Raw genomic sequence first — 22,384 nt, 5'->3', positions numbered from 1 at the left:
ATAACCACTTGAACCCAACTGCATATAACCTGAGCATTTATGGTTGTCCAAATCCCCTTCTGAACATGGAGGCAGGGATGGTCCAGTCAGTAGAGTTCCGCAGGCCAGGGCTAAATGGTAGAGAAGTCCTTCAAAGCTGGAGGGCAGAGGAGACTGGGAGGAAAAACAGGTTACCAATCAGAGCCTTAAAAAAGAAGGTGAAGCTAGCCATAGAAAATCAAGAAAGCTAAAGAACCAAGAGCAATTACCAAAGTTATCATATCAAGCAGGAGGAATACGAATGAGAGCAGTGGGTCAATGTAAGTGGATGCAAACTACTTGGAATTTTCTAGAGTAAATGTTGCTCCCTCTGCTTCTGGCTTAGACTTGCTATTTGGGGCCAGAAACATAGCACATGCTTAGAAAGAAATAGACAAAGGTATTGTGAAAAGTGGCACAGTAATGCTATTCAAGGACATTTAAACACACATCTTTGATGAGAGGTGTCCTAGAATCCGAGTGTTAAAGGTTATCTATTCTCTCCAACCCAGCAGACATTATATGAGAGAACAATTTTGAAAAGCAGTGTATAATTCCAAACCAAGTCACTTGGGGTGTTAAAAACAGAAAATTGGAGAGAAGGGATTTGCAGCTAAGATTTGCTAACCTAATTTCATGTTTTAAAAAAAGACATGTAAGTACTAAACACTAATGGGTTTAATAACCTTATTAAATCCATTATTCAAAAATTACATGTGATGTAAGTGCCAATGATTAGCCGTCTTATAATTATACTTTGCAAAACAAATAATTAGCCAGAGAGTTGGTCATTTGAAGTTAGCTGGGGCTGATTGGAGTGGAGTATATAGTCTACATCAGTTATTTTTTCCAAGTGTGGTCCGTGGACTGCCTGGAGGTAGCTCTCTCGGACATTTTCAGAGGATCCACTAGGTAAAAGCCATTTTCACAACGGAATTAAAACAGCATTTGTCTTTTGCGCCCTGCAGCCCTTTGTACTGACATGCAAGAGCAGCAGGGGATGAAGGTGCTGACATCCCAGCACAAATCAAAGTGGTGGCACCGAACTATATTAGTAGTCACTGTGGTCTTCACCTCTACATGGTCCTGGTTTTGAAAAAGAGGGGGACATCTTCCCCTGAAAAGTTCACTTAAAAGAAGAAAAATCATTAACTTTATTAACGTATACACATGATTTTTTAACATTTTCATCTGACGAAATGGGAGATACATATAAAGCACTTTTGCCGTGTAACAAAATACGATTTTCTTAAGGAAAAACACTAGTGTAAGGGAGTTGAGAGCTATATTCCACTCCAGTCAGTTTTTCATGGAACACTGGTTTTATTGAAAAGAACCAGAAAATAAATTATAGTTATTCAGATTGGATATGTGGCAGATATTGCATCTGAAGTGAGGGAGCTTCAAGGAAAACAACTGACAGTATTGATTGTTAATCATTAAAATTTGAGCTTTCAGAGAAAATTTTGAATTTTTGAAAACTTGAATTTTCTGTTAGGAACTTGACAGCTTCCTAATACTCAAAACCTTTCTACTAGATACGTAGTGGTACCAACAAGTATGATTTTTCAATATTGTATCAGAAAATGTATCAGCATTTAGAATATCCACACAACTCAGTGAGCCAAAATTTTCTAAATGGCCAGTATATGATATATAAAACCATGCATGGGTAGGGCCCCTGGGTGGCTCATTTGTTAGGCCATTGCCTTTGGTTCAGGTCATGATCCCAGGGTCCTGGGATCAAGTTCTACGTGAGGCTCCCCGGGCTCAGTGGGGAGCCTGCTTTTCCCTCTCCCTCTACCTGCCACTCCCCCTGCTTGTGCTCGCTCTCTCTCTCTCTCTCTCTCTGTCAAATAAATAAATAAAATCTTTTTTTTTAAAATGCAGGGTAAAAGGTCCATTCAAAATACAAGACAGACAAATGCATTTTAATGTAATGTGGTGCAAAAAAGTTCATTGATGTAATTTCAGATTGTACATTGCAACTAACCAATCTTTATAAGAAAATACCACATCTCGAGTTTTGGTATAGAATCAAAGAAGGCTATCAAACCTACATAAAAAAGATATGAAAATGTTACTCCCTTTTCCAACCACATGTATGTTTAAGATGAGATTTTCTCCATATAATTCCATCAAAACACCATATCACAACAGATTTAATGCAGAACCAGAGATGAGAACTGAGTTGTCTTCTATTAAAGTGAGACACTAAAGAGATTCACAGAATTGTAAAATGATGCTGTTTTTCTCACTAATTGGAGGAGGGGTTGGAAAATATATTTTTTTCAGAAAAAGATTCAAGTTAACATGTAATGGGTTTATTATTATTTTAAATGAAGTAATAATTAAATATTCTTTCAAATTTCTAAGCTTTAGTTTCTAAAATATGAATACGGACAGCTGTAACTCACATAAAAGCTCTCTAGGTTCCTCAGTAATTTTGAGAGTATAAAATGGTTTTGAAAGCAACAAATTGAGAACTTCTGTGCCAGGAAGTGAGTGTGAAAGGGAGATGTGGCTGTGGACAGAGGCTGGGGAATGCCCATATGCAGAAGTTTGAGAAGAGAGGATAAAGGAATAGTTCTCGAAGCAGAGAGAAAACTAGAAGAGTTCAGCATCCTACAGACCGAAGAAGTGTTTACAAAGGACAGGTGCCTTCAGCCACATACTGCCAGAGGCAGAGGAGGGCGGGAATGAAGAAAGAACCCTGGGTATGCAGGGTGGTGATCAGGAGAGACTGACCAGAGACGTCTCAGTGGACAGAGAGGGGAGCCTGACTGCTGAGAATAGTTTCCAGGAGGTGATGAAGGAAGTAAACATCAACAACTCACTTAACAGGTTTCACTATTAAAGGGAACAGAGAAAGGGGGTGATAGCTCGTGGGGAATAAAAGGTCAGGGAGACATTTTTAGATGAGAACTCCTATAGCATGCCTTTAGTGAGAGGACGATCCAACAAGGAGAGAAAGGTGGATGAGGGAAGGAACCAGGTCCTGGAGAAGGCAAGAAGGGGTGCAGTGCACGGGAGAGAGGCACCATCCCTTGATTAGGAAGGACCGTCTATGGACGCTACGGCTCCTAGCCCAGGACTCTTCCTACCACACCCTGGCAAGTCTCTCCACTTGCAACAACTTCTCCCTTGACTCTACTCATTTCTAAATTTTCACTTTTTAATTTAACTACTCAAATCATGAATACATTTTCATCTTAACAAAAAAAATACCGACGTATGTAAAGTAAAAAGCCAAAGCTTTCCCCCAATTTCATCCCCTTTCCCAAGAGAAAACCCTGTTATCAATTTAGTGTGATTTTGTTCAGATCCCTTCTGTGTGATCACATGTGCATATCAGTATATAAAAAAATATATTTCATTGGGATTTTTCCATAAATAACATTATACTGTGCATAACATACTGTAAATTAATGCTTTGCTTTAACAATACTTCTTGAAGTGCTTTCTATTCTTGTGTAATTCTACACAGTATTTCGTAGCAAGGTTGTTTGGTTCTCCTACCAACAGACAATCGATTCCAAATCCTCATTATGCCCAGTAATACCATAATGAACATTCGGCAGTTCTCTTTATGAACACACATGAGGATTTCTTTAGGGAAATTGGCTAAATCTGAATGTATATATTCTTAAATTTTCATCATCCCTCCAAAAAGGCTATCCCATTTTCCATTCCCACAAGCAGTAGATGAGAATACTTGTTTCCCCACATCCTGGCCAATACTGAGTATCGCCCAGTTTCTTAATGTTTTCCAGTCTAATAATATTTTATTGTTGTTCTCATATGTAGCCTCCTGGTCACTCGTGAGTTTGAGCATCTTTTCAGGAGCATTTACATTCACCTTTGTCTTATCTACTTAGCCCTTGTTCACGCTCTGACACTCACCGCTCAGGAGTTGGTTCCTTTAGACAACCTCCTCATGCCAACTCCCATCTAACTGGATGATTCTATCTCATACTCCCCATTGTGCTTCTTCAATACCAATGTCATCTCACTGGTCATAACTGTTTCTTTATTGTTTTTCCCCTCCACCTACCCTACACCAGACCCTGAGCCTCTTGAGTACAAGAATCAGGCTTGACTTTGTTCTGTAGCCCCAGCACACACACATACCCCCCTCCCACATTACGGGACATCATAGGAGGTGCTCAATAAAAGAATTACTGAATACATTCATAACGATATCACTTTACATTTGTAGATTGCTTTCCAATCTACGAGGCTCTTTCCCTTGCATTTTCTCAGATTGCCTAAATCAAATCAGATTTGCAGGAATTAACATTTCCAAAAAAAATGCTAGGGATGAGGGAGGAGGAATAGAAACAGCATGAATCGAATCTCCAGCTGCATGATGTGATCACGTAAAAATAAATCAGCATAATGTAAGCCCTCGGACTTCTGAGTGTGTTCCAGAATAAATATTCTGCAAGAGATTAGTGCGATCCATTAAAATATTAAAATAACCACACAATCAACAAGTTGCAAATAGTGAACTTCAAGTAAAATACTGATTCAGTAGCCAGGTAGAGGGAATAGAACAAATGAGAGAGAGGTCTGCTACAAGTGAATTTGGCCAATTATAGATGAGTCAAGCCTCATTGTAAAGTTTTGTCCAGAACAATAAAATGCGCAGTCTAAATTGATCAAAGCAAAGGAAAAACCTCCAAATTTCTCTAACAGGATTCCTATAACCAACCGAACCTGAAATTTTAGGCCATCTCCGTGCTCACATACAGATAGAAATAATTCATCAGTATTCTCCAAACACTGTTCCAGGAAGGTCTAGTTCCACAAGCTGTCACATACATTTTTCACAAGATTCCTGGGTCAACTAAGTTTTGGAGATGCTGGTTTGAACAAGGAGAAATACATTTATCTAGTATAAGACTAATAAGAGCTTTGATAAGGCAAAAATACTTTGCATATCTCCAAGGTTTAATATGGAACAGTTCCTAAATTCATTTACATACTTGACCACAGAACTATGTAGAATCTCTCTCTCTTCCTCCCTCCCTCCCCCTCTCTCTCCTTCCCTGTATGTATGTGTGTATATTTTATGAGAAAGATACATCTCAAGAAAGTAGTGTTTCACAGCATCTTTTGAGAAAGGCTGTTTAGATTATTAAAACAATCTTTCGTGCATCACAAGTGATCTTTTTACCTTTATAAGCGCCCACACCTTCTATCTCTCAGTTTTATCATAGTTTAATGTTTATGATGATGCAGTGGCCTAGAATCAAATCTGAGACCAAACATGCCAGGAGGGAAACAGTTATCACTGCTCCGAGCTCTGAAAAGGACAGAGGGAAGAATCTTAGTGGGAGGTTAACGTAACAGGTAAGAAGCCTTGTCTGAGTACAGCGGCTCATGAATTATTGAACACAAGGCCCATGAAGTCTATTTCCCTGTATTATTTGCTGCTCCAAATTCAAAATCTATCATTCTGTCTGACTAATCTTTTCATGTCTGAACTCCTAGGACCTCCTCTCTAGCCCTTCTCACCCCTGCACACACCCCTGCATAATTAGCCCATTGCCGGTCTCTCTGAATACAGAACGAGTCGAATTCTGCACATTTAGTTCTCTCTGAGGCTGAAATCTTGGTTGTTCCATGATGTGGTGAATTAGACGTTACACAGGGATCTAGTATCAAAGAACTAAAAGGAATTCTGAAAGTTCTTTAATCTGTCTCCCTGGTCCCATGCTGGTCTGACTTCCACCCACATCAGAAAGAAAACTATCCACCCTTTTCTTAAAATTCCTAGCAATAACAGTCCTTGCATAAAGCTGTTCCAGTCTCTAAATTATTCAGTTTTATCCTACTTCACTCCCCTGCCCTAACCATTCACATCAGATGTTACCACTTTTCTCTCACAGACCCTGCTGCTCGTCTACCACACCCTGGTCTTTTTTGTGTGTCTTTTTCTTTATGATGCAACTTAATTAGGGTGTCAGAATTTATATCCAAACTAGCAGTGCTCTGCAGAGAGTCAGAAATTGCCCCCAGAAACTTCACTGGCACCTGATACACTATTATTGCTTGCATAATATCACACTTGGTCTATCCCCAAACGCTCTGACATGCTAAGTCTATTGGGAAGGCATTCTGATGCCTCTTTCCAAGAAGGTTCCACTTTGACTCAATATAGGAGGTGATGATTTTGTTTAGTTTTAAAATCAACCCCTTTCATTTGTCTGTATCATGCTTGAGGTTTATTCTTGGTTTTATTCTTTGTTTTGTTTTTCTCCATTTCTTGATAGTGAAATGGTATGAGGTGGTAGGTTACTGGAAGGCTCTCAGAGAAAGGGTTTTCTGTCTGCTCCCTGAACCCACGTTGGGGAGAGCAGCCAATAGACATTCTGTATGAGATTTACCTATTTTGAATTTTGGTGTTAGAAATCGAAAGCTGGGGGCACCTGGGGGCACCTGGGTGGCTCAGCAGGTTGAAGCCTCTGCCTTCGGCTCAGGTCATGATCCCAGGGTCCTGGGATGGAGCCCCACATCGGGCTCTGCTCAGTGATGAGCCTGCTTCCCTTCCTCTTTCTCTGCCTACCTCTCTGCCTACTTGTGATCTCTGCCTATCAAATAAATAAATAAAATCTTTTAAATAAATAATAGAAATTGAAAGCTGACAGTGTGTCCTCCCATGAAACTCCCTGCAGTAGACAGATCTGGTCAAAGTGGGACTTCAACATGGCCTGCTTCCAAGCCAGCCCTGGAGGTTGAGGACACCAGAATCTTGGGCACTGGGGCAAGTGGAAGGCAGAGAACCTTCAAGTACTTCATGTACTTCTCCTTCGCATCCCTCAAACTATACTGTTACCTCTTCTACCAGCCCACTGGACTTGGTTTTAATATACAACAGAGGGAAAAGGGAGAAATGAAAGGTCACACTGAGAAACTTGAGTCCAAGTAGGGTTGGGGAGCCCGAGAAGTAGGGATTTGAAACCAGAGAGGTCATCAGGGTTAACCTTACTATCCACAGTATCCTTGGTTTCTCCTATGAATTCAAATCCAACTGACCTTGTATACAGATGACTTTCCATCAAGCATTCTTCTCAGTTTGTTAACATCTCAAAAATACTGTGCTATAGGCTTCACAAAATATTGTATTGATTTTTCTGTCTTCTCTGGATTCTTGAGCACTGCATGAGAAATTCAACCCTAGAATTTACAAGACAGATTATGTATTCGAGGTGGGAGGAAAGAAAACATTATCTTTGATTATGTGAAATGTTTTCTAGTGCCTATCCAAATCGTTGATCTCAAAATTCTATGTACTATTTCTGGTCAGAAATGTTAATGAAACTATTCACCAGTTGGCAAAGATTTTGTATTCTTATAAAGAAAGATGCAACTAACTGTATCTATAATATTAATATCCACACTATTTACTCTCCATGAGCAGGTCATGAGCCAAACAGTATTTTGGTACATAAATTCCATTTTTAGAATTATCAAAAATACATTTATGGCTAAATATTGGTAACAATTACTTTCCCAAAGGAAAGTAACCCCTCTTTATTGACCGTGAAATTATTTTAGCATTGAACTCAGATCTAATGTCCATTTCCCATCTGCTTTTTCAAAATATAATAAAATAGTCAAGGCAGACGGCATAAATGATGCAGAGTATAAAGTATTCATTTCAGGCTTCTGGGTAAGATAGCAGATTGAACAAAGCATTTACTTCTCTCCCTTGAGAAACCCCACTAAAATGACAGTAAATGATTTGGTCTACAAGGACAAAGAGAACAGGAAGAGTCATCGCTACAAAACGCTGTAAGCCAGAAAGCAGGCCAGAAGGTAAATGACCTAGTTGACTCAGAAAGCTGCATCCCAAGCCAGTAGAAAGGAATGTCAAGAAGCAAACCAGTTTACACTGCAGCCCCCCAAAGACTTGGCGATTAACCACATATGGCAGCTCTAGAAATGGAGGCGAGGGTAAAAACAAGTGTCAGTTGAAAGATTGCTGAAGAAGTAGTTAGATACTTCGACACTTGCCCAACTTTACACAGGTGGGCAGCTGCCTCCCCTTACTCTGGTATAAGACTAGAGGTTTATTATTCTCTGGAGATGCTAAAATCAAAGGCTTCTGGGTTGAGGGACACCAGACATAAGTGAGGAGAGGAGCCCACTAAAGTACATGCATGCTGAATGCAGAGAACCATCCCCAGAGTGCTGGCAAGCCAGCTGAAGACCAGAAGATCCTTCCCAGGGGAAATCTGCACATCTCAGGGAAGAAGGTTCCAGACACAGGCAGCAGGGGTTCCCTGAGAAAGTCGGCCCATGCTACGGTGAGGACCATAGTCAACAAGTCACACCCAGGAGTCCATTTTCCATTCAGTTTTTATATTTTCAACGAGTTTCCACTTTTAAATACAAGCCAATAAACATTCCAGGATCATCAGACATCTGAGGGAAACCTTGAATGTGAATGACAACACAAAAAGAGAAAAGGCAACTTCAAGAAAACAAACTATTGCCCTATTTTCTAAGAAAATGTTTTTCTTAGATTCTAATTGATATCCTATTTACAAAAATTAACTAGAATTAATATCTTCAAAAATGTAAAGAGGTTTCATTCATGTAATAAGGTTATGCTAAAACTAAAATATTCAAAGAACAAAAAAGGTCACTTGGAAGTTATGCTAGTGACATCAGTTAACTTCCATAAAGGGATTGAAAGATAAATTTAAGGATATCCTTCAGAAAATAGAGCAAAAGACAAAAAGATACAGAAAATGGGGCTGAAAAACTAGGAAGATCAGAAGACCAGAACCCAACTGACCCAATATGCAAATAATTGGGGTTCTAAGCAAAAGAAGTAAGGAAGAAATCATCAATGAAATAATTCAAGAACATCTCTCAGAACTGACAGACATGAGTCCAGGTTGAAAAGGTCCATTAGTGACTACATTGTGAATGGAAATAGAGCCATGCCAAGCCTGTCATCACAACATTTTAGAACTCTTGGAACAGAGGAGGCTGAAAGCTACCATGGGCTTTCAAAGGATCAAGGCACAGAAAAGCTTCAGACAACAACACTAGGAGGCTAGGAGCCAATGCACTGATTCCTTCAAACTTCTAAGGGAAAATGATTTTAACCTAGAATTCTATAACCATCTGTTCTGCTTATCTATTGCTGTGTAACAAAGTACTCCAGATTTTCTAGCTTAAACAACAACCATTTTAATTATATCTCTCAGTTTAGGGTATCAGGAATTCAGGAAAATTTTGGCTGCCCAATTCTAACTCTCCATGTGACATTGACCATAGTCACTCAATGGTATTCACCTAGTGGCTGGATTAAAGGGTCCAAGATGGCTTCACTTACATAACTGGTGCCTGGGAAAAAGGAGTTAGAAGACTTGGTTTAGCTGCATCCCTCTTTCTTTCCAGATAGGGCTTTTTTTTTTTTTTAATAGACTTTAATTTTTGAACAATTTTAGGTTTACAGAAAAATTGAGCAGAAAATATAGCATTCTTATATACTCTCTCATCTCTTCAATTTCCCTTATTATTGACTTCTGGCATTAGTGTGGCAATTTCCCTTATTATTGACTTCTGACATTTGTTTTAAATGAAGAGCCAATATTTACATATTGTTCTTAACTAAAGTCCATTAGTTTACCTAAGGGTTTATACTTGATGTAGAACCTTCCATGGGTTTTGAGAAATGCATAATGCCATGTGTCTACCATTACAATTCTATATAGATGAGTTTCATTGACTCCCTTCCCCCAAAAAAACCCCTGCACTCCACTTGTTAATCCCTTCTCTCTCTCCTCAAATCCTTGGAAACCACTAATCTTTTATAGTTTCCATGGTTTTTCCTTTTCCAGAGTGTCATGTGGCTGGAATCATATAGAATATAGCCTTTTCATATTGGCTTCTTTCACTCAGCAATATGTATTTAAGGTCCTACCATGTCTTTTCATGATTTGATAGCTCTTTTCTTTTTACTGCTGAATAATAGTCCACTGTATGGACATACCACAGTTTATTTACCCATTCACCCTTTGAAGGATATTTTGGCTACTTCCATTGTAGGGTTTTTTACATGGTATCTCCAGCAGGATAGTCAGGCTTTTTACATGGTGTATCAGAGCTTCAGTAGACCATAGTTGCCAGCTATCTTAAAAACCAGGCCATTACTGACATAGAATCACTTCTACTATACCCTGTTTGTCAAAAAGTCACATAACAGTCAAGATTTAAGGGTAAGGGTGTCAAAGATAATGAGGCTATCTCTAAGCTACTACACCAGCCAAGGAGAGACAAACTCTGATGGTCCAGGATGCTTATTTCCATCTTCCTATTGATGGCTTAGCAAGAAGCTGATTCATCATGTTTGGGATTTCTCCTACTTAACAAAACAATCGCCTATACCATAAGTCTGTTATTGTTACATAGCGGCTTATAAACACCAAAACCCTCTTTCCCTAAAAATATGTAGGGTGTCCTAGATGTGTCTAGTCTAGCTATGCCCTATCTGAAACACCTTTCTATTAGGTAATGAAAGTTCAGGGACCAAGGAAGCACTATTACTTCTCTACTTGAAGTTTTTCCCCAACAAGCCTTATTAACCATATTTATGTTTATATTAATGATGTAAGCTGTATTTCTGGGCCTACCTTATACCTCAGCAAATGAAAAAATAGAAACTTTTTAGATATACAAATGATAAAAAAAAAAAGTTACTTCTCCCACATCCTTCAAAAGTTACTTAAAAACACTCTCCATCAAAAAAATAAAATAAAAGAGGCCCCTGGGTGGCTCAGTGGGTTAAAGCCTCTGCCTTTGGCTTGGGTCATTATCCCAGAGTCCTGGGATCGAGCCCCACATCGGGCTCTCTGCTCAGCAGGGAGCCTGCTTCCTCCTCTCTCTCTCTCTCTCTCTCTGCCTGCCTCTCTGCCTACGTGTGATCTCTGTCAAATAAAATTTTTTTTAATTTTTAATAAAATTAAAATAAATAAAAATTGGGGCATCTGGCGGCTCAGTGGGTTAAGCCTCTGCCTTCGGCTCAGGTCATGATCTCAGGGTCCTGGGATTGAGCCCCGCATCAGGCTCTCTGCTCAGCAAAGCTCTCTCTGCCTGCTGCTCTGCTACTTGTGATCTCTCTCTGTCAAATAAATAAAAATCTTTAAAAATAAATAAATAAATAAACATGTCTTCTAGAAAATAGATCTGCTAAGTAAAGAGAATCCCCAGGATGAAGAAGATGGAGGCTCCCAGGATATCCACTGAGCACAAGGGTGAGAGGGTAGCAAGTCCAGAGCAATCAGGTCAAGAGATTTCCACAAGACAAAAATAAATAAGCTCTCTGATAAAGCATATTGAAAGGGTATCAAACAACTGTAAAAGATTTGAGAATAAATTGATGACAAATACTTAGAAAATTAGGCAAAGAAACAGAAAGCTGCTATTAACTCCAGGGAAATAAAAGAATTTGGAATGGAAGAGAAAGCATTCATAGATCAATTGTGAATAGCTAAATCCTCCTCTTGGTGGTGGAAAGTAAATAATGCCAAAGACTACAAAGTGGACTTGAAGGTATGTTATTTAGAGATAAGAAAGGAAATGCTCAGTGACTCAGTCAGTTAAGGCTGAAATTAGTTGTCTCTGGGAATGGAGAAATGGGGAAAGGAGGGTAGTATGGGATTGCTCTTTATCTCTACAAGCCTTATAGACATAAAGAGTTCAACTGTCTTGGTTCACATTCACCTTTCCAGTGAAGCTTGTTCCAACCACTCTAACCCTGTTTCTGCTACCTCCTTTTTTTTTTTTTCCCATAGCACTTACCATCTTCTAGCATCCTCTCTTCTTTTTCATTGAGGATGCTTAGTGGTTTTGCTTTTCCTGATAGAATGTCAGCAATATAGGGCAGGGGTCTTTGTCTTCCTCATTTACCAATACAACCCAGGTGCCTGCAGGAGTGCCTGGAACATAGTAGGGCTCATTAAACATCACTCAGGTAATACTAATTTGACTTTTTAAAACTATGTGCATAGGTAGGTTTGATTTTTAAAAATAAAATAAACCATTCACCTCAAAACTCCACCACAAAGCAAAAATCCCATCCTTAAAATATTGCTCAGGCATCATGCTCTTCTATCAAAAAATATTATCATTAGTTTTCTCAGACTTCAAAAAGACACTTTCAGTGCATGCCAAGTGCCCAAGCCTCATACATGCTTACCTTTCTGAAGCACTAAGACAGCTGGCAAGTACTCTAATACAGTAAGTGAGACTCATGTAACACAGGTAAATGGTGATTTATGTAAGGTCATGAGATACGAAGTTATTGTGATGAAGAGAAGATACAATACATTTGCAGAGTAATCAAATACTTCTGAGTTTAATTATTATTCATTAGTCTATACCTGGTCTTGTTTCAAAAAGGATTTTACAGAAGCCTATAAAAGCATAAAGAACATAACATTAAATTACATTTAAATTAAATTTAAGGCTTGGCAAAAGAAGATAGAAAATCAAAGATGGGACCAAGAGAAGCCAAGAAAATGACTTAAAGTATGTGTGCAGTTATAACCTGATACTGGTCACAAATTTGTCTCTAAACTCTGTGTCCATTAGTATTAGATTCAGCTACAAGTAGCAAAGAGACTCCACATGTGGGTGGTTAAAATAAGATCATACTTAAGTTTATTTCTTTCACACGTAAAATTTCAGAGATGTGTAGTCCGGTTCTGGTATGGGATGTCAACTCCCCTGGTCCTCCAGAATCCAGGGTCCTTCCAGCTCACCCCTCTGCCTTCCCAATGTAGAAGTCACCCCCGCTGTCCAAGATGACAGCTTTTTACCTATTCTGGGCAGCAAAATGGAGAAAGATGACACAGAAGGAGAAAAGGTCACTTGGCAATTGCTTCCTAAGAAATATTCCCAGAAATTGGATACTTTTACCTCATTGTCCAGAAATGAGTGAAGTGGCCACTTGTTGCTGCGAGAGAAGCTGGGTAAAGCAGTTGTCATGTGGCGTCATCATTCCTACTAAAACTTCTGTTAAAATGGATGTAGGGGAGGGATGGATCTGAAGATCAGCAAGAGTGTCTGCCACAGCTTCACAGCAATCAAAAGAAGAAAGTGTATAAGGTCAGGTTCAAAATCACTGAACAATGTATAGAATTGTTGAATCACTGTATTGCACACCTGAAACTAATAAACACTGTCTATTTACCACTGGAATTAAAATTTTAAACTTAATAAAATTATTTTAAAAAGACATTTTATAAAGGTGACCAATTGCTCAAGAAATTTATAGCAGCTCTTGGTAAAAAGTTTAGAAAGGGATGACTCTGCATATGGGGTTGTTTAAACAAAATCACATTTTTAGCCACCCATTAACTGAACTCTATGATGATCTAGAAACTCAACTTTGAAAAGTTCATTCTGCATATTTGGGTTTGTTTGGTTTCTTTTATTAGTTAAATAATTATTGAGGTTTGTGGATATGACAAAAGCCTGAATTTTTTTTTTTTTTAAAAAAAAAGAAGGGGATGATTCTGGAGGTCTTCACAAAAAGAATTTAATCTTACTACATTGATGCAACCCATTTTATAGGATTGCTTCTTGTAACAGCTCACTAATGTACTAACAGTTTAGAGAAAAACATGTCTGCAGAAATTTGTTTTTTCTGAGTTCATTTGAACCACCCATTTTGAAAAATCGTAACAAAATCCTGTTTTTTTGAACTTCATCATGTGACTGTCCTGGTATTAATTACGCACATATATATTTGTTTCAGAATTAAGGAAAACTCTGTTTACCTTCGATTACGGAAAAGAAACCACTGCAATCACAGAGACTACCAGAATATTTCAAGAAATGGTATGTAACTTTCCACTTAAGCCTTTAGCAGTGTGCCTTTAATGATTGATTTTGTTTCATAAGTGTCACAAAAGCTGAGAGTTAGATGACCAGAACCACATAATAGAATGAGTAGTCTCCTTTCTACAGAAGGGCCCTGGGATTTGAGCATCTTACCCACAGCAGAGGAGAACAAGAACAAGATGCGGTCAATCCTTCCCCAGCCAGGTTCTGGAAAGGCCAAGGTGCAGGGCATTCAAAGCTCAGGAGGTAGAACTTCAGCAAGCCTTAGCAGAATAAGGGCTGAGCAAAATCAAAAGATTGCAAAGGCTCTGCCTCTCCCTTTGTGCAAAGTCTCCCACATTTCTACTGGGTTGGCATTTTAAGAAAAATGGCTAAGTGATTGTGGCTGAAATCTCCAAAGTCATTAAGGAAAGGAATGCATTTTCAGAGTGTCGTGGAGACTTACAGGTCTCCATCAGCTTCCCATGTTTCACAGGATATCAGTGTCCTCTGGGCTTGCTTCTTACCTGCGTGGTTCTCAGCCCCCACCTTGGACCCAGAGGTAGTCCATTGCCACAGGATTTCAGTGAAACTCCTGATTGAGAGACCAATGTCTGGTTCATGCCAAATGAATTGCCAAGTAATGTTTCAGGCCACGTAATGCAGACATGGCAGACACTTAGGGTGTGCGTTGCCACTCCATCTCCCTAGGATGTTACTAATCAACCTTGGCGCTCTTGTCTGCTACACCCAGATTCTGCCTCAGCAATTCACACAGCACAGCACGTCTGACAATCATCATCAACAGATTAGACTTGGCACAGAGAGTTAGACCTATTTGCCATCCCTGTGCCATCTCTAATTAACAAGAGTGCTAAGGCATTTTCCAAGCAGTTCAAGTTTTAACTAAATATATGACCTGCAAAGAATTTATGTCTTATAATAAATATTCAGCACAGAATAAATGTTCTACTATTCTAAGAACAATATAAGGTTTCTTACTAATAAAATAATAGCTGCTATTTATTGCTCTCTTACCAAGTGCTAAAAATACTTCATGTGTAATATTTCAGCTGATTTTTTTTTCAATAAACTGTAAGGCAAGTATTACTATATTTCTTCAGTTCTAAGATACCACTGATGATAATAGCTCTGGGAAGTGTTAAGGGAGGAAAAAGCAAGGAAGAATTACGACATACACATTGATTGCAGCACTCAACCTCCTATCAAACGTGTTAAAATGTATTTCTCAGAATTGAGGGATTATCAGGATATCCACACAGTTACAGCTGAGAGAACAGAGACATACAGAGACCAAGAACCTTGCCTGTGATCACAAACAAAGTTGTAGGGCTGGAATTTGTAGCTAGCTTGTCTTACTACAATCAGGTACTCCAGTCACTGGTCTGGGATCTGCGGTGATCTACAGAAACAGATTGGCCTCACCTCTCTGCAGATGAACATATCAGACAATGTAGTGGAAAGTTCGAATTGAACCTGGCTACAGATCATCACAGATACAAAGTGAACTGCAGCCCTTATACTTTCTCTTTTCCTTCAGTGAGATAATCTAACAGCCCCAGTGCTATCAAAAGCTCTCTGTCAACGCAGACTGTAAAAAACAAAGAACAAAAATGCCTGAGTTGAATATCATACAACGCTAGAAAATGAAGGTTCAGAGTCTATATATGTATTTATTTAGAAAGACAAAACACTGCCAAAAAAAAAAAATCAGGATATAAAGTTGGATGGTATAGCTTAATTTCTAAAATATTCTATATTTCTTAAAATAAAAGGAGAAACTATCTAGTTTCTCTATTTTAAGAAATAAAATCCATAAGATATATAGAAAATAGACCAAAATCATGATGTTTGCTAAATTATGGATGATCACTTCTCTTTTTTTTTTAATTTTCTGTTTTCTGAAGATTTTATTTTGACATAGAAATAACCTTTTAAAAAAATAGCCTAGAAAGAAACAGTGTAGCAACAGTGAAGGGCTTGCCCAAGATCCCAAAGCTGAGGGTGTCCGGTAGGGGTGAGAAGAAGCAATAGGATTCTGGGGAAACACAGGCTCTAAGCTCCTTTCTCCCTGTGCCTAGGACACCAGCACTTCCCTCCCGCACACCACCCAGACATGTCAACTCAACATTCCTTTCTACCCACAACGCATACAGAGATCTTTTGTAAAATCAAAAAGACCAAACAAAGATACTGCAAAAAGTACAAAGTGAAATTTGTAGTAGACGTTTCTCCCTTTTGCGGTATGCCATGTTGACAGCATTCCTTTAACATTCAGATCATGGAGATAAAAACGGGAAAGGAGATGGGAGGGAAGCCTAATCATGAAAAAGCATGCATGTCAGAACGGGATCAAAAACCTATGCCGTCTGTCTGACATACTTCTAATGAGTAGGTGCGGGAGAATGGGGCGGAGGGGAGGTGGGGGAATGAGATCCTTCCTCCTTTTTAAATTTGCAATTCTTAGAAATAATTAGAATGTGTACCTCGTCTAGTGTAACTTCTTCAAAGATGCTTCTTGACTCGTTTTCTAAGGCTGTAATTCTAAGAAGGTTTTTATTGCTATTGTCGCTGTCGTTTTAGTTTCTCATAATTACTCATTATTCAACATTCTGGTTTTATTTGCAGCCCTTCTTCCTATTTGCTGTTGCTTTTCCTCACTGTGGGTTTTCTCTCGATATTATGCAGTGTGTACCCTGACTAGCCGTGCCAAGTTATTTCAATTACTCCCTAAGGTGTTTATTGGATATAGGAAGAGTCAGCCTTCTCTGCCCTGCATATTTATGGCTACACTGACGTTTCAGAACCAGTAAAAAGAGGGGCGGGTGGAGAGAGACAGGAAGGAGAAAGAGAAGAAAGAGTTGAATAGAATATTAAAGACTTTCTTAAAAACTGTACAGTAAGAATTAAAGAAACAGCTCTTATTTTCCTCTTGGTGTTTATACACAAGACCTGGAAAACGTCTATAAATTCCTCTGCTGTGAACCGCTGATCCAGGGGTTGCCAGGGATGATAAAGTGTTTGTTTGGTTGTTTGTTTGTTTTTAAGATTGATTTATTTAACAGAGAGAGATCACAAGTAGGCAGAGGGGCAGGCAGAGAGAGAGTGGGAAGCAGGCTCCCTGCTGAGCAGAAAGCCCGATGTGGGGCTCGATTCCAGGACCCTGAGACCATGACTTGAGCTGAAGGCAGAGGATTAACCCACTGAGCCATCCAGGTGCCCCTGATAAAGTGTTTTAAAATGTAAAGTGTCAAAGTCGTGTTTAATTTGGGTACCAATTCTCCAACACCGGGGTTAGGCACAGCAAGCTTCCTGCTAACAGCGGCTCCTATAGCTTCCAGCTTTCCCCAAGGTTCCCAAGTGGAGGGACCCATGTAGTGAAGGGGAAAAGGGTCAAAAACCCTCGTAGCTGGCTGGCTCCACACACAAAGTCACCTCACAACTCAGAGATGCAAAGCGAGGCCCAGAGAACAGACCACAGAGGTTTCTGCAACTTGTTACTTCATAAAATCGTCTCCTTGCCTTGTAAACCGGTAGACTGGTTTTGAATGTAGGTGCTGGAATGGGTGTGTAACTAGAATAAATGCTTTAATTTCTCGGGCCTGCCTCTGCATCTATAAAATGGGGGTCATGGTTCAATGAACACAACTGTCAGCAGTGACCCAGGCTATCATCCTGGGTTGTGTAGACGAAAAGCTAGCTCTAGTAGGCCACCCTGGAGGAAAGGCTGCACCCAAAGTCAGTCTGATTATGGGGTTCCAGGAACAAACCCTGCCTTGTAAGTTTGCCCCTTCTCCAATAAAGCCAATTTTTAAACTACATCACATGACATTGTGGAATTCATCACAAACCCCAGATGGGGCCTACTTTGCACAGTAGGGATGATAACAGGCCATACCTGAACTTTACAGGGCTATTATAAAGTTGAATGGGAAAATGCAGTGTTCCCTCAGTGTCCGTCATTATTGCTTACTCCACTTACCACCTGTCCTGTTATTTCCTCAGCAATTTTAAAAAATCAGTCACTTTTTCAATGTAAAGGGTTTCTTTAAAAAACTAGATTTGAAAACAAAAATACATTTAGAATACACATGTCTGTAATGGGAAGGCCTGTTACTCCCAGAGTGCAAGAACAGAAAGAAGGGTCACCTAGGGTTGGGTCTCCAGGCCCCTTGAGACAGCAGTGGGCAAGGAGGTAACGGGAACAGGTAAGGGGCAGCTGGCTGGACCTGGAAAAAGAGAGCTCCCTCTGGAAGGAAAATCTGGGCCAAGGATAGGAGTGAGAAAGATGAAGCCTGGTAAATAGCGGATCTGAGATGACCGAGGGGAGCTGGAGCCAGAGCCAAAGGAGAAATGGGTGGACCTCAAGGGAGCCCTGGGGAATGGGAGCTGGGTGCGGCCTGGGTGGCTGGTGAGGCAATCATGGACCCCAAAACCACCTCCCGTACCCATGCTGCATGTCCCACTTTTGAGGGTCTTGGCAGTGGGCCTCAGGGCCTCATGCTCAGTGAAGGCTCAATGAATGCTATTTATTCAGCCCTCACTGTCCCTGCCTGACGTCCCTGCCCCCTCATTCACACGTCCCCCAGAGCCAACCTCCTGCCTCATCGCACTAGCCCTTTGTCGTGGCCTCTGCTCTCCCCCTTTACTTGGCTTATAGCTGACTTTCTTGCTTCGAGTCTGACTCCCCAGTGTGACAGTGAGCAGGAGCCCCGGGGGACCCACAGTTGTACTCCTGGCATTGAGGTCAGGCTCTGCCGTGCGTAGTAGGGACTTGCCAACCCGACACACACTTTCTTTTAAGTCCAAATACCTTTCAGGAGTTAAGTTCGGCCTTTGAAGAGAGGAAAAGCACACACAGTAATCCTTTGCCAACCTGAATACCTCCACGATGGACAAAAACCACCGTTGGCAGGATTACACTTCATTTTTAAAATAAAGGGTAGAAGAAAAACAAATGTTAAAGGGGTATTCAATATGTATTTTTAAGTAAATAAAAATTCACGAGTCACCCACTTCTAAAATAAACAAGACTCATCTGCTTTAAAAGGCAAGCAGATCACAGCCCCGGAGCCCCCACGGCCTGCAGCCCACAGCCTGCCGGGGAGGCCACTCTGACTGACTGGTTAGGGGCCTCCAAGGGACACTTCACTAGCTTGGGATGTCCTTTTCTCTGGCAGCTTCCTCTTTCTGTTTTTGCAGGTGTAGCAAAACCTTAGGGTAAACACCTCTTTCGAGTTGTTTTGTTTTCAGAAAGACAGAAGTGCTCCCAGGAATATTTTTCTCCAGGCCTAATCTCCTACATGGTGTGGGGCCACACCTTTGTGCACACCCGGGCGCTCACTCACTCACAGGGAGTAGGAGCAGGGGACTAGCCGGAAGTATATGGATAAGAAATACGGAGGATTCTAACATGTGGCCAAAGCGCATGTGTTCTAGCCTCACCTCCCCGACCCTGCCTCAATCCTTTGGCTGCAAGCCGGATGTGAGTTGGATCCCTCCACTTCTCCCCATGGTGCCCCACTCCAAGAACTTCTTGCTTGCGTTAAACCTTCTGGAGAATGGGAGAGTGGTCCCCTTCTTCAAGCTTGCGTTAAACCTTCTGGAGAGTGGGAGAGAATCTAGCAGACTGGAGAACTAGAGACAAGGGACAACATTCAGGGCAGCAGATGGAATTTATACTCAGGCCATCTCCATGATCAAGGGCTGGGAAGGCTAAATGGGAGTTGGGGGTGGGTGATGCGAAGAGGTGAAGGAGGAGATTCTTCAGCAGATTGAGGAAGGGGGTCCTGGAGCAGAAGCGGAGGGAGGGGAGAGGCAGGAAGAGGAGAGCAGGGAACTGCGTGTCCATGATGGCTAGAAGTTCAGCCCTGGGCTCTCCCCTGACGGCTGTTCAGCTGTTGCTTCTCCACATCACTGCTCTGAGATTACCAGCAAAGAAAATCACCTTATTCGTGTACCGCAGGACAGTACAACTCATTCCTGTTGCTCTCCAGTGAAAAGTTGGGTGGAGAAGTGAGCCCTAAATTCATCTCCAGCCTTCGTTGTCTCTGCTGATATTTCTGAGCACCGGTCGCCCTAATGGACACAGAAGATAAAAAGATTACATATTAATGCATACGGGACCACCTTCAAGCCCTGATCTGTCCCTGGATGGCTCCAGAGCTTCAGGGAATTGTGCCCCATTCTGGGCCTCAGTTTCCCTAGGTATCAAATAAAGGGCTTCAACCAGATAATCTCAATGTTCATCCAGCTCGATGACTCTGAAATTCTAAATCAGACCTCAATCTTCAGGCCCACTCCATGTTTAAGTGTTCCATTTTGAATTGGATTTGTTGCTGATCTTTCAAACTTGAGAGCTTTTACATAAAAATCCAATTTTTATTTCTCTCCAAAAATCAGCAACCCTGGCAACACAGCCACACTCCTGCCTGGCGAGAGTCCGTTGGAGCTGAGTGGTGGCCTCCCACTCCAGGGGACTACAGGTTTAGCTACCCAGCGCCTGTGGCTGTTTGAACCTTCATCCCCCTCCCCTTAAGTCTAAGGGGCCAGGAGCTACTCAAGGAAAAGTAGAACTAAGACTTGGAAGCACAACAAATCAGAAGGTGCCAAAGTGGGGAAGAGCTCCTGCAAGGTAACCAGGCTGAGAAGCAGGAGGAGAGAAGACATCTCTGGGGGATGTTCTAACAAGGCTGGACATGGAGGAGCCATCCATCCTGCTGCTGGATGTGCCAGAAAAGAGTGTCCTTCCTCAACAAGCAGAAGAACTGTGGAAGGAGCGTGCCCGGGGCACAGAAACACCACACGTGAGTCAGGCCTTCCTCTGAGCCAGAAAAAACACATTGATGTCCTCTCAGGCCCGAGGCAGCTGATCATGTGTTCCAGCTGGGACTATAGTCCAGGACCATCGGCCAGGGCTCGAGTCTCCAGAACCATCCGTTAGCACGATGGGTGGATGCTTTTGGACAGTTGTGTGAGGTTGCTAGTGCTATTATTACTTTTATAGGTTTTAGCTATTAAGTCCTGCCTGCCGACTTAGTTCAGACGGCTTTAACAAAAAAACCCCAGAGACTGAGCCGCTTATAAACAACGGAAATGCATTTCTGACAGTGTCAGAGGCTGGAAGTCCGAAAGGATAACGCCAGCAGGCCTGGGTCCTGGGTGGGAGCCCGCTCACGGCTTGTGAACTGTGGACTTCCGGTCGCCCCCACTTGTGACGCGGCAGAAAGGAAGCACACCAGCTCTCCCCCTCTTCTGAAAGGGCATCAGTTCTACTCATGAGAACTCTATCCTTCGGACCTGATTTCCTCTCAAAGGCCCCACTTCCAAGGACCTTCAAAATGGCGGTTAGATTTCAAAATGAATGTTGGAGGAACACAAATATTCAGTTCATTAAAGGTACCTTCTCTTCTCTTACCCAGACACTATCCTAGTATTTACATATTCTATCCCCATTTAATCCACAAACAGCCCTATTTTACAGGTGAGGACACTGGGGCTTCGATAGACTTGATAACTTAGGTGATTAATAGTCCATCAACTTGTCAATGGTAGAGCTCAAGCCTGGGTCTGAATTATCCCAGCCGTGTCAGAGCATGTCTGTCCCTGCTTCCAGCCACACCATGCTGTCCCCCTTTCAGAGTCTGGCCTCTAAAGCCAGCATCTTTACTAAATTTCTACTGTCTTCACCTCACTGTCTAGAACAACTAACACCAGCCCTGGAGAGGTAGGCGATCACAATTAGATACCCCGACCCAGCATTCTGTGCCGGTGTCCCCTCTTTATCACAAGTGGTCCTCTTTGAAAAGGATAGACAAGGAAAAAGGTAAAAGAATGATGAAGAAACAAACTATAAATGAGTATTAATCAAGGCTTTGCTGAATTCGGTCATACACACAAGAACTTATTTTCATCACACTACATGCCGCCTCGTGATCTCTGTTCTCCAACAAAATTTGTACCTGTTTTTTATACCTGTAACTGGCTAACTGAGCATCTGCTATTGTGTTCTTGACAAAAATGCATAACCTGAATTTAATCAGGAGGAAACATAAGACAAACTCAAATTCGAAGGGCATGCTATAAAATAATTGGTTAATACCCTTCAAAAGTGTCAAGGTCAAAAAGCACCAAGGAATTAGTCCAGATTAAAGAAGACTAAACTGACACGAGACTGAAGGTAGTATGTGATCCTGAGTTGGTCCCACACAGAAAGCGTTGGGTCTGAGTTGGGCTGACCCACCAGTGGGACAATCTGAATAGGTCTATAGATGAGGCAGTAGGCTTGTGCCAGTGGGAAGTTCCTGAGTTTGATCACAGCACTGTGATTGTGAGAGATGGTCCCTTTAGGGAATTTGGGTAAAGAGAAGGTGAAAATCCTTTGTTCTGTTTTGGCAACTTTTTGTAAATTATTTCAATCTTTGTAAACTATTGCAACTTTCTGGAAATGATCTCAAAATGAAAATTTTCAGGCAGTTTTTTAAAAACTACAGAGTAC

The 22,384-nt window shown here is 41.1% G+C and overlaps 1 protein-coding gene across 3 annotated transcripts in view; it reads left to right on the top strand.

The window, feature by feature from the left end:
- The window catches only part of AOAH (acyloxyacyl hydrolase), a 161,616-nt gene that overhangs the window by 98,802 nt on the left and 40,430 nt on the right, over positions 1–22,384 (top strand). For all 3 annotated transcript variants that reach the window (XM_044246374.1, XM_044246375.1, XM_044246373.1), the window contains one exon: positions 13,802–13,884. In XM_044246374.1, the coding sequence (XP_044102309.1) occupies positions 13,802–13,884 (83 nt within the window). The remainder of the gene's footprint in view (positions 1–13,801; positions 13,885–22,384) is intronic.

Source organism: Neovison vison, chromosome 4 (genome assembly GCF_020171115.1).
Source record: "Neovison vison isolate M4711 chromosome 4, ASM_NN_V1, whole genome shotgun sequence".
In the NCBI taxonomy this organism is placed as follows: domain Eukaryota; kingdom Metazoa; phylum Chordata; class Mammalia; order Carnivora; family Mustelidae; genus Neogale; species Neogale vison.
Note: the sequence above shows the minus strand (reverse complement) of the source record. Positions and strands in the feature narration are given on the sequence as shown.